At 51.0% G+C, this 13,259-nt stretch overlaps 1 protein-coding gene across 9 annotated transcripts in view; it reads right to left on the bottom strand.

Moving 5' to 3' along the window:
* The window catches only part of CTIF (cap binding complex dependent translation initiation factor), a 138,988-nt gene that overhangs the window by 74,891 nt on the left and 50,838 nt on the right, over positions 1 to 13,259 (bottom strand). For all 9 annotated transcript variants that reach the window (XM_066988826.1, XM_066988827.1, XM_066988828.1 and 6 more), the window contains one exon: positions 10,970 to 11,045. In XM_066988826.1, the coding sequence (XP_066844927.1) occupies positions 10,970 to 11,045 (76 nt within the window). The remainder of the gene's footprint in view (positions 1 to 10,969; positions 11,046 to 13,259) is intronic.

Below are 13,259 nucleotides of genomic sequence, written 5' to 3'. Positions count from 1 at the left end.
AAAGTGCAGTGCAGCCTTTCAATTGTTAAGCCAACCACAAAAGCAGAAAAAAAACGATATTGCGATTGTACAACAAGGTGGCCAATGGTCGTGTTTGCCCCCCCAACCTTGCTCTCCCTGGCCGAAACGCCCCGTGTAGCCTTTCTGACGGCTGGCACTGATCGGCTTGGCTTCGCCCGCGCCGGCGAGATGATGCCATCCGCCCTCTGGGAGGCAGCTATCGAGGGATGTGCCGAGCACGCATCGATCCGTGGGGAGCCTGAGCTCTACCTGGGCCATCCAGGGAATGAAATCCATCAATCAACTGTCTTTCCAGGTGACAAACTGCAAGGAGATGATTTTATTATTATTTTTTAAACGCGTTGGTCACATCCAACAAACCCACCTTGCCGCTGGTGGCCAAGCACCCACCTCGCCCCCAAGCCCTCCGTGGCTCCCCAGAGCCTTTCAGAGGGGCCTGCGGTACGACCCCAGCCACCGTCCTGAACCCAGAGCAGGGCAAGGGCACTGCCTGGGCCTGATCCCGGCTCCACGGCACCTGCCAGCCCCCTGGGACTGAGGCTCCTCACCCAGCACCTGCAGGGGCTCAGTTTGCAGAAGTGGCCAGCCCAGGCCCAGCCTCACACGAGGTGAAGTCCTGTTTTTTTATTAAAAACTCTGTTTCTTCCTAATGTGTTTAAACATCGGCTGTTTGGGAAGGGCAAGCCACCCGTCCACTACTTTCCATGCTCCATGCACCCCGAAGCGCAGCGGCAGGGAACCCGGAGCAATCTTGGGCCCGTGTTCTCCTCTAAAATATAACAAGTACAAATCTATGCTTCACTCCTGAATTTTGACAACTGGCTTTGGTAAAGATTGTTATTGCAAAGTGAACAGTAAAGACCATGACAGGTCATCTCAGCTCTCAGGCTGCTGGTTCAGGTCATGTCCTGGGAGCTGCTGACCCCAAACCTCGCTCTTCTTACCCAGTGATACGCAGCAAGCCAAACCTAAGGAAGCTGGATTTTCTTATTTTATTTATTCACAGCCCCACGTGGAAGGCTGGCAAAGCTTAAGCATAGGCAGCCCCTGATCCTTCATAAATAATGTCAGCCACGGGCGTGTGATGGGGCGTCAGGGGCTCCCTCCCCAGGACCTGCAAGCAGCAGCAGTCGGTGCCTGGTGCGGTATCTGCTTGTTTTGCTCAGCCGAACGGAAACAAACTACTCCTATAAGCATACATATTTTCTTTCCGTTTGGACGGGCTGCCTCAAAAGAACATACAATGAGAAATGAAATAATCAAGAGGACCACAAAAGCAGGAAGAAATGAAGCTTTATCATTCTTCAGTGGTTTCTCTGCTCACACATTACAGGAATTAAGAAGAAGGAAAAAAAAAAAAGGAGAAAGGAAAAGAAGAAAAGAAACAGAAACCCAACAATGAGCAGTTTCTCCACGGTGGTACCAGCAGGTAAAAAAAAAGAGAATAACCCTGCCTGGCCACAGGACAAACGGCCACCAGGACAGCATCCTATGGCCAAAGGGCTGGGCAAGCCCTCGCCTGGCTTCTCTACAGCCCCTTGGGGAGGCCTCAGCATCATCTCCGTCCTCCCCACCCGTGGTTCTCCACGCAGATGCTGCAATGCGTGGCACCCAGGCCACACAGACACTTATATCACACGCCTCTCGCTGTTCCTATTAGCCCAGGCTAAAGCCTGCAGCCGCATCCCGGAGGTGGCGCAGCCTTCTCTTCCGTGGACTGTCCCAAATCCCAGCGCTCGCCGGTGCTGCAGCCAACTAAAGACACGGACGAACCCAGAAGGTATTTAAAAGCATAAACTACAGAGAAAAAAAAACAGGGACAAGAGGGATGCAGGAGCAGAAAGGACCTCCCAGTGACACCGCATAACTCCCTTCAGAAACCAGCTTTATTTCCCATGAAAGGGACACGCAGGCGTCACACACAGTAATGAAATCCCCTGTTACGGGACAATCTTTGACCGAGCCACCTTGTATCGCCATAAATGCTTCTCCTGCCCCTGGGTGCCTATATTTACACCCACGGCTATATATACATCTCCCCAAGCAGCACGGCACGTTCAGCCGCCGCACACGAGGGGATGTGCTTACCTGCTGCCTCCAGGCAGGAAACTCGCCTGCTAACAGCTTCTGGTCTCATTTGTTGTGCCGCTTGCTATTTCCATAACATCAGAGGAAAGGCAGCAGAAGGGGGGAGCATCTTCTGGTCAAGAACAAAGTTTTTAGCGCTACAGGAAATATTAGCCTCCTATTTTGTCAGACACGGGCTGGTGGCATCCCACGTTAGCAGAACTGCTGCAAAGAGCGGTGTTTCTGTGCTCCGTAGGCTCCTCCGCCAACGGGGACGTGTGCACGTCTCTCTTCTTTGGTATGTCGACTTTTTAGAGAGAAAGTCCTTCCTTCCCTTTATTTTATTAAAAACTCAGGCCTCTCATGCAGAATGGGGAAGGGGATTAGGATGTGGAAATAGCCAAGCCAGAAGAAATAGCTGCTTGGCCAAAGAGGAACTGAACTTTTATTTGGGATTGTTAGTAACCTGGATTTATTATTATTATTATTTACTTCTGCTACTTTTAACAACTTTTTAAACTAAAATGCTACTCTACAACTGGCCTCAGCAAAATACTCAGCAGAATTCATGGCAGCGCTAAGAAAGACCTCTCAGATTTCTAATGAATCCTTTGGGAAAACAAGGGAGAAAGAGATGTAACACTATTTAGAAGTTAAAATAAAATTCAGGCAGGATTTTGGGGGCAGGGAGTGGTGTTACAGTGTATTGAAAGGACTGGGAAAGAACAAAACAAAACCTTTCAGGCTTTCTTTAGGTATTATACAGCTGCATAAAAACAAACCTTTTTTGAAAGGAAAGTCAGCTAAAAGCCTGAGAAAAGCCTGGGTTGCTCTCCACTGTGTTCAAGCCAGAGTTCAGTGTGGTGATGTTTTAGAGCCTCGGCTGCCTCTTGGATTGTTATTCATACTCCAGTTCCAGTCCCCATATACAAATCAGTTAGTTCCCTGGAAGACTGCGCTTCTCAGGTTTAAAACTACTTGCGCACTCCTTAAAAGCAAAATAAAGCGTCTTTCTTTGCTCTCCCGCCAGGAACACTTTCCCATCCAGCTCTCCCGGCCTCTCTGCTCATCTTGTGGCCCCTGGCTGTGAATCTCTGCTCCAGCTTGGGAGGACTCACACGTTTTCTCTCGGCCATCCCTGCCCGCCCAGCTTTCCCTCTCTCCATCCTCTCCTCGCACCGGTGCTGTGGCTGTCTCCTGCAGGGCTCCTCTTCTTCTGCACCCACCCAGCTCCTCCAAAACCCACCACCTCCTACTGGTGAGCCCAGCCTAGTCCTGTAACTCAGCTGCTTTGTGTCCACCCTTCCATCAACCTGTCCCAGCCTGCAAAGCAGCCCAAACCCCATTATTCACCTTTTATTTTCTTCAGTAGAAACCAGCATCTGGCAAACTGGGGTCCGAGGACCAGAGACGGTCCAGCTGCGGATGCCACCATGGTCTCCCCTCCCTCCTGCTGAGGCGGAAACGTCCTTCCGCATGGTTTGGGGACAACGGGATAGGTAAGGGACAGAGGGATTTGTGTTATAGCGTTCAGATGAACACCCGATGTTCAACAGGGCAGCGACAGCTTGCGGGGAGAGGGAGGACCGCTCAGCACACACGGCACCACTCTTTGGTGCGAGGAACATCGTATAAGACTAAGCCCTACAAAACAACAACAGTCCACATTTGCAGGAGCCCTGAAATGGGCAAAAGGGCACGTTTGACAGAAGTCAGATTTCCAAGAGGAGAGAAGGTGGCATCGCGATGCAAGCAAGGGAGACGTGCTGTGGGGCACGGCCACCCCCCGGGCACCAGCTCCCCTCTGCAACAGGGGGCGAGGGGCCTGGGCAAGGCGATGATGACGAGGACGAGGGGTGCACAAACACCTCCAGGTTTTAATCCTGCTTTTCTCGAGGCCTCAGTTGTGGTGTTTCTGTGACGGAGCTGCCCACGCGGCAGAGGAACACCTTCCCCACCCGTGGGCGCAGCGGGATGGAGCCGCAGGAGGGGTGCGAGACGCAGCCACCGCAGGGCGCGTTTCGCTGCTCTGAGAAGGATTTGGAAACAAGCCTTTGGAAAAAGCCCCTGCTTCCTCTGCTCGGAGCTGGCGTCGGGGCTGTGCAGCGATGCCGCAGTGCCCTCTAGTGCTGCAGGGTGCGCCAGCCCTGTCCCCGTCCCCATCACCGCCGAGCATCTCCGCTGGTGGCTCCCCAAACATCTCCGCTCCCCATCGCACGGCCAGCCTTGTCAGAGCGGCTTCACCCTCCACCTGCCAAAATCTTGGCCTCCTGCGACCCTCAAGGCTGCAAGATAAGTCAAAGTCACGCTCGCCCTCTCCGCTGACAGCCCCAAACCTGAACCCAGACGACCCTACCAGGACACAAAGGCACCCCAACTTCTCCTGTGCTGGCAGGAGCTTGCTGTAGGTCTGCCACACTCCAAAAAACAGGGCAGCCTGGCCCCAACCCTGCCCAACTGACCAGTACTGGCGCCAGAAATTGTGTGTTTCATCCACAAAATTGAATCCCTGAGCCCGCCTATGTAGGGAGAAACCCCTGTGAATTAGGAGCCAATATCACTAAGCCTGTGAACTGGGTGACAGCCAGAAAAATAAAAAACAGCCCAGAGAAGTGAGTCTACCTCATTTCTGAGAATTGGAAACCAGCTCTGAATCCTGATAATAATGATAGAAATGTCAAAATCCTTGGCCATTTCCCTGGTGTTTCATTTGCGCAGTGAATAAGACCATTAAATGGTACAGAAGGCCATTATCATCTGAAAAACCCACTAGAAGGCCTCCTCTTTTCAGCAGATCTGATAAAAAAAAAATGGCTTTTATAGCCTGGCTTGGGGCTTAGAGCAATTGTGCTCTATTGCCAGAGGCGAGGCCCATCCCTTACCCTTACCAAGACCTCCAGAGCTTAATACCTGCACAAAAGATCAGCCCACCCTGGTCCAGATGTCTCCTGTCTGGTTCCTCGGCCACTGGGGACCAGGCTGAAGGGGTTACGGGTGACCACGGTGGTGTGCTCTCAGCCCACTCCTTTTCCCAAGGAAACGGTCATTGTCAGTTGGTTAAATGAAACAAAGAAATGGGCCAGGGTAAGAGGATATCTTACTGGAAGTCACAGCAAAGAAGGCTTTTCTCAGCCGTGGAGATCTGACTCTCAATACGTTGTGACCTATGCTCAACCCTGGCTCTCTGACAGGGACTTTCCACAGCGCTTTGAGCAGTTACAGTATTGGAAAGACCCTTGGGAGATGGGAAGCTGGCTTGTGAAACTAAAAACCTCCTCTGAAGGCTGCGCCATGCCTACACGCTGCTGACGGAGCTGGGCAGGGTCTTGGGGTGGTGGGGAGAAGTGGGGCTCCCAGGCAGCCAGCACGGCTTGCTCTAAGCGCTGGGTGGGCACGTGAAGGCCTTCAGTGTTACCCATGATGAGCACGGGGGGGCATGCAGGGGAGATTAGGAACACACCATCTGCCTGGGTCCCAGCTCCGTGGGACACGCTCAGCCTGTTTGTTCACCCACTTTTGCATGAACTCTTGCAGTTCCTAGGGTGGGCACGCATGGCACGGCTACCCAGTACGGTGGCAGCTCCCCGCAGAGCCTCCTGCACCCCCAATTCCTCCTCCAGCTCCAGCGGAAAAGCGGACAAGCTTTCTGAAGCTGTAACCCCCAGAGCACAGTCCTGGGTTTGCTATCTCACAGTCTGGCTGGGCATCAGAGCACGCAATCCCTGCATATGCTGACGGATCTCCGAGACACATTTGCTGGGCACATTTTGCTCCTGAAAAGTGAGAGCATCACACTCTTCATCCTCCTGGCAGCTAGGACATCTCAGAGGTCTCCTACAGGAACTGCTGGCTGAGCAGTGTGAAGTGTGTTTGCTAGAGTGCAAGGGAGGGCCAAAGAGTGAGAAGAAGCTTAGCAAACTCAGCCAGCCGGGAGACATCATCCAAAAAATCCTGCTCTGAAAGAGGGATCTGGGCTGGTTAGAGACGTGGCTAAAATGAGAGCTGCCCAGGGACGTGACTGAGTGGTCCTGGAAACCTCATGATGCAGTAGAAACAGGCAGGAGGGGATGAGGAGGAGATAAAGACCCCGAAGCCACTGTATGGAGAAGGTAAATAACCCCACCCCACCAAAGGGACCTGTGCCCCTGCCACCACCAGCATGGGAAGGTCAGGATCTGCACTGCTCCGCAGTGAGCCTCACACCAGTGCCAGACACCAAGCTGCTCACCCCACACAGACAGTGGCAGCACTGGGACCGCTTGTCCCTGGTTCACCCTTCTCCCCCTTGACACCTGGGTTGGCTTGTTTCTCTTCAGGCATTTTCCACGTCCAGATGTGTCCAGATGTGCTCCCAGACAGGGAAGGGATGTGGATATCCTTGGAGAGGCCTCATCTGACCTGCTACACGCCTCTGTGCAGAGATGCAGGGAATCACACCCAGACGTGTCCGCACCTTCCCTGTGGCAGGAACCCCAAGCGACCGGCCCAAGTGACACTAAATTGTAAGATCTGGCCTGAAAGTACTTGTCAACGAGGAGAGAGTAGGCAGAGACTTGTAGTAAGTGCCTAAATTCAGGTGGGATCCCAGCACAATCAGGAGTCTTGGTGCTGCTGAGCCTGGTTTGGACAAAGTCAGGAATACAGAGGCGCTACGAGGAACACAAGTTACTGAGTCTGTATGTTTCCTAAGGAGTTGCTTTGATGTTTCTCACCCAGCAAGGAAGCTGGAACTATATCTACAAGCAGACTGTTATAATTCCAAGCACATGACAGAAAGGGTAAAAAAATAAGCAAGGAAGTAGAAAGAGATGAGCTGCAAGGCAATGAAGATGCCAAACAAAAAGAGACCAACGTTGCCTTCTAAGTTAATCTCATAGCACCAGTAAAGCCCAGTACCCCTTCCAGAAGTGCCACGTATTTTTTACCTCCTAAGCCACCAGACCAGGAGCAGCTAGCCAGTAAAGGCACAGCTGCACCACTCAGAGGAGGGCAGACCCAGCCTGGAGGCATGTGTCCAGCAAACCCACAGCCAAAAGCTGCAAGATGCCAGTCCAGAAAGCACTTGGGATGCGTCCCAAACCTCTCCGCTCGTGTCTGTCAGCATTCACATCCTTCTTGAGCATCCTTCTCGAGCTACAGCAGCCTCCCAGGGAAGAGATCTTGTAGGACACGGCCCCTTGGGTTGTTCTCTCAGTGGAGAGTGTGCCAAGGGCTCAGTCTGAAGGCTGTATGTAGGATTGGGGTGACACGTCCAAGCCTGAAAGCCTTTCTCAGCGTTTGCCAGAGGGAGGAGAAGCAGAACTCGCTGTGTTAGCCCTCCCCGTGACATCTTGCACGATGCAGAGCCAGTTACGTGGTCTCCTCTGCCCAGCCAGCTGACCGGCGAGGTGAGTAACGGCGAGGCTGGGGAGACCTGGCTCTGCGTCTGAGCTGTGCCTCCCTGACACGGCAGACGAGCAACCCTCCCTGGAGGGCCATAAAAAAAAAAAAAAACACACTTCTTATGAATGGGGAATACTTATCTTAAAATTTTCTTCCACAGCCACTTTTTGGCAGCGCTTACGTGAAGCGGTGCCCAAATCCAGCTACAGACTCCTATGCGTAAGGAGGGACGAGGAGGTTACAGCCAGGAGCTGAGCCAAAGCCATGACTTCACGTGCTCCTGGCCAGCGCAGGGGCAGAGCAAGAGGCACGGCGGCGTGCATCGTGTGAACGAGGTGCTCCAAGTGCCCCTCGTGCCCCATCCGAGAGGCAGAAGAGGAGCCCACCCCAGGCACGATGTGCTTTATAACCGGTTCCCAGCAGTGCCAGTGTTATCCCGAGCATTGTGCAAACACGAAGGGCGGCACGGGGCTGCTCCCACTGCGTTTCACACCAATTCCTTCGCTTTTCGGAACCACCCTCACAGAAGATTTCGAAACAACACCTATTTACCGGCAAAAACAAGCATCCCAGCTGAGCCTTGAAGAGATGGGGCAAGGAGGAAAGCTTAAAAACTGCGGAGCAGGGCGAGCCCAGCAGCGAGCAGGTTTTCCTGCCTGCACACCACCACGAGATGGCAGAGCGCACCGCGCCGCCTGGGCTGCCCGCAGCATCTCAGCAGCCAGAGCACGTCCTCCGGTTTCAAAACAAAAGGCTGGGGACAGGCATTTCAGAGCTGTGATTCCGTGATTTTCCTCACAGATAGTAACGAAGAAAGAGGGTTTGGAGAACGGTGTTTCGTTTTTTTTCCCCCCTACCTTTTAATCACCAGATAGGCACAGGCTTTCCTTGCAGTGTTTTGTCTAAATACTCCTGAGAGGCTCCAGCAGCAAAACCCAAGTACGGACATCGATGTCCACATATCCAGAACATTCTGCCCCACCCATCAGCGGGGGGCTGAAAATACGAGTACAGATACGGACCCATGTGCATTCTGGAAACTGTTCATGGTTTCGTGCCCTACGTGAATCATACCTTACCAAAGGAAACCGAGTTTCCAAAGCAGCCCATACGCAGGACTCGCAACCTCTCTGCAGCTTGGTGCTCTTAACTCTGCGTTAGCTGCTGAAGCACATTTGGCAGTGCAAAGCCTTTCTCTGAGTGGCTCCACATCACGGGGGAGACGGTGCTAAAAGGCAGTCCTAAGAGAGGAACCAGAAGCAATCAGAAGGTGGCTGCTGACAAGCAACCCATGAGATCTTCAAATACAGATGGAACAAGGGTTTATGCTTCTGCACCCTGACACGTCTCTTTTCAGGACACGAGACAAACATAGCCACAATGTGGGAAAGGCCCATGGAAGGCGAAGGGTTTTCTTCCATAGGCTTACGCTAATATTCTTCCTCATGATCCCACGTACCGTATGCCAAAGAGCCATTTCAAACAAGAAAGTGATAAAGAGCAGCACAATCACCACTGGCATTGCATGGTCGCATTCAAATCCAGTTAACAATGACATGTCAGGATTAAGCCAGCTGTCAGTAAGCATTTCACTTGTCAACGCTGAACAAGATAAATCCTCACCAATAATGACATGGCTCCTAGCTCCCACATGCACTTATGACTGTACATGCCTAGGTAAGTGAGTCTCCAAAATAATGCCGTATTTTACTACTCTGCCCAGAGGCACAAAACACCAGATCAGGCGTTTCCTCCACGAGGTCTTCCAGCTTAGAGTCGCCACACTTACGATTAAGATCTGCAAGAAACACAAGGCAGCTTTGAGACGTGATTGCAGCTGCTTGTATGAGACAGAAATAGATCCCCCTTCGTTACAGGTATATATTAGAATTAATTCACTGGAGTCAACGAACTCAATCTGTGTTACAACAGGATGAGATAACCAGGCCAGGAGGAGCTGGCTTATTTAACAGCTGTTGATTATGAAGGAGGTTAAACTAAGAATGCCAGCTCCTCACACACCAAAGGTAAGAGTTTCTTTCCCCCAAACAGCCCAAGCTCACGGCAGCCTGCTGGTGCAGAGCCCTTGGCCAGCAAGGGCTGAGCTCTGCACCTTGCTGCCCTGTGCCCACAGTCACTCACCATGCTGTGTCCTGCCCACCTGCCTGCACAGACCACCCTGCCATGCCGTGAAGGGAGAGCATCATCCCAAGGAGAAGCCACGGTCCCGAGGTTCAGCACTTCCCAGTTTGGTTACCCTGTGTGACCCCCAGCAAATCCCTCACCCTCCCTGCGCAAAACTTGTGCCCTTCCTCTGCCCTCCCGGGGGACGAGCTCATGAGTAAGAGTACTTTCCAGAACAGGGCCAGGGTTCACCATGGAACATTTTAACCAAAAGCTGAAACACGGCACGTGATGCTGAACACGGCTGGTGGCCCCTCAAATCCAATCTCAGTACATCTGGAAACTCCCTTTGATTCTCCGTGTAAAGCATTTCCAATTATTCCCCAGGGAAAACAGCCTTATTTTGCAGAGTTACTGGGGTCTTTATCAGCTGGCCCTGATATTTTTTTTTCCCTGTGACCTAAAGTCCAGACAGACCGAGCACATAAGAGAAAACAGCTGCAGGCAGTGCTTCTGCGTGCCAAAGTCAGCAGCATTTCTCCCTCTTTTCACTGGTTCACGCACTTATTGCCAGCTAGCTCACCCAAAAGAAATAGCGATGCAGACTGTCATGTGCCTTGCTGGATGAGCAAGGCTTCTCCTCACATGATGCACGAGCAAGAATCCCGGCGAGCTCTCTGCTCAGTATGCAAAAGGGCAGCGCTGCCCCAACACGAGAGGTGCCTCCGTCCTTCCCTCTGAAGGGAGAGAGGAGCTCAGAGGTGCCTTCAGCAGAAGCAAGCTGAGCACCTCAGCTCCCTGGAGGACTGGGACACTGGAAAGTGAAAAATTAAGACACTGACAAATTAACCTATTCAACAGGACTGCTTAACTGAAGGCCTCACCCTGCCATTCCCCAGCACTTGAGCACCAAAGGTCGTTTAACCAGAACTACTGAAAAGTGGCCGTGGAGACAGATCTGGAGAAGAAACAGGCTGGAGAAAACGGAGTAGTCATTGCCTCACACACACGTGCATCCCATAGGGGAAACATCTGGATCGATGCACCGTCACTACTGGCGCCTTGGCAGCAATTTATTTTGGAGCTGTCAGGAGGCTTGGTGCTTTTCAGAATCTCCTTTCCTAAAACAGGAGCCCTGTGTGTGTGCGTGTCTATATATACGTGTATATACACATGTATACGCATGCATACACTTTCCTCAACATCTCACCTCCCAACAGAGCCTGTGCAGTACCAGTGATGTTCAAAGCAAGTCTTGCTGAGACCAAGGCACAGTTCTCTGACGGCCCAGCCCAGGCAGCCTGCCCACCTCCCAGGGGTGGTTTTGTACGGAGAGGTCGTGCAGGGAGCTGCCGCCTTCAGCCTCAGCACCTACCTGCCACACCGGGAGGACTTTCTCTATGTCGTTCAAGTTGATGCTGTCACCGTCCTCGTACTTCCCTTTTCCGAGCCTGCGTCAGGAAGAAAACAAACAAAAGCATGAGAAACCTTGCTGGAACCTACGTTAGTGCTCTATTATGGCACATGGGGAAGATTAGCGCTTACTGCAAAGGACCCTCATAAAAACAAAGAGGCTCTCTGAAGCAAGTATGTTGTGTCTCCAAAACACTCCCACGTGGGCGCAAAGCCATTAATACCAAATGAAATGCTTTTCCCAGCCTTATCCCCTGCGCTAGCGACTACCCATTTGCCACAGCATCAAAATGCTTTTGGTAATACCCGCAGTGAGAAAACCAAAGGCAGCCCTGAGCGGTAGTTTTAGACGATTCAATTCCCAGACCGAGCAAAACTAAACAGCCCACCGGGAAGAAAAAATGGGGACAGAAGAACCTAATGAAAAACGCTTCTTTTGAACCGCTGCTCGTTTGTCAGTCTCCACAGGAGCTCCCGTTCCCCTGCTGGGAAAGGTGGCGGCGAGTAAGCACAAACACAGATCTCAAACAGGAGAAAAGTGGTAAACAGCAATCAATATGAATGCAAACATACATTTCGAAACACAAAAAAATCAGGGTGAGAAGCCAAGTATTAACAGACCAAGTACATAGTTGACAGGGTAAGGATAATTAGCCAGCTTTGCTTGGATCAAGAAATGAAAAAAAAATTGATCACATAAAGCCTGCTACTAGCTGAATGCAGAGAAAATGAAAACGATAAAGAAAAGGTCAGTACACATTGTTCATCTGCATTTACGAACAATTTGGGTAATTTATTACGCACAAATGATGATGTATTTTGTGGTCAATTAGTGACAAGATACTGTTCAACAACTCACAGTAGGCAGAAACTTTGAAAGCCGCAGGTGCAAGCATCCAGTGTCTTTAAGTCCAAGGACAACCAATATTGGTGGAATTACAGGAAATGTAAAACGAAAGACTGAAATGTGCTAAAACACCAAATCTGAAAAACAACAACCCGAATGGAAACCTCCACAGCCCAGCGGGGCAGGCCGCAGACCTGCGAGGTTGTGCAGGAGTGATAGGGGACTAAACTGAAGGCAGTGGAGGACTGGCATTTAGCTAACGCCTCAATTGCTTTATGAAAAATCAGGTGTGCTCAACAGGTGACTTCCATCACAAATGAAACTGCTGCTGTACATAGCAGGGTGTCTCTGGCAGGACCACCTGGCAAGTGCCATGAACCACAGAGCCATTATATCTTATTTTACAGAGGGCCCCTCATCCCACGCTTCAAAACCATCTGTAGGGGCAAACACGAGCTGTTGCCTACTGAGGCACTTAGGGACTTCGAAATTCCATGTTACTCATGTTGTTTTAAATATTCCAAAAATTGTAAATCGTAAATATTTACAGTGCAGAAAAAAAGCATTATACGGTCATGGGAGTTTGCCTGTCATAAACTGGTATGGGAGCCTCCTGCAGGTGTTGAGCCTGGGCTGGGGTAGGATTGTGAGCCCAGACTGGTTCATACTTTGGCACAACCAATTTACCAACAGAGAAACTTTGCTGAAAGATTTCTATCCCTACGCCTAAAATGGCACTGAGAAGTCATTTGTAGCCTTCCCAACCCCATCTTTTCGAACCAATCTTATTTTTATCATCCTCTGTGGGCAAGAAATGACTAATCACTAGGAAGAAAAAATCAGAAAAAAAAAATTACTAGATAAAACGTGGATATGGCACTTCCTCTATTCCTTCTTTACCTGAGATGTGCAGCGAGCTCCATCAGCAATGAGTTGAAGCCTTGTCGTAACTTGGGATAACAGAACAGGTAACACTGCCTGTATCTGCGAACAGCACTGCCAGTGCATTAAGCACCAGGACCGAGTGACAAGGAGAGGGGAAACCTATGCCTAGCAGGCAGGGAATGAACATTTCGATCCAGATGGACCATGTTGATGCTCTGCTCTTCCCTCAAGTCTTGCTGGGGAGAACAACAGAAGCCCTTTCACTCGGGATTATAATCAGGATCTTTCCCCCGGTATTCAGAGATGCTTAAATCTAGCAGACATAGCTCAGATCCAACATGGTTTAAAAACTGAACTCTTTCAAGCAATGCAAAACACAGCAAACAGCTCTGCTCTAACCCAGAACTGGTTGATAGAGGAGCCCAAGAGACTGATCGTGAAGTTCTCAGCCCCAATATATGGTGAACAAACACGTCTTTTCCAGGTCCTCCATGTGGGCTATGCCACCAAGCCAGCACTC

The sequence above is a fragment of the Anser cygnoides genome, chromosome Z (genome assembly GCF_040182565.1).
Source record: "Anser cygnoides isolate HZ-2024a breed goose chromosome Z, Taihu_goose_T2T_genome, whole genome shotgun sequence".
Lineage (NCBI taxonomy): Eukaryota > Metazoa > Chordata > Aves > Anseriformes > Anatidae > Anser > Anser cygnoides.
This window is presented reverse-complemented; position numbering and strand designations above follow the sequence as displayed.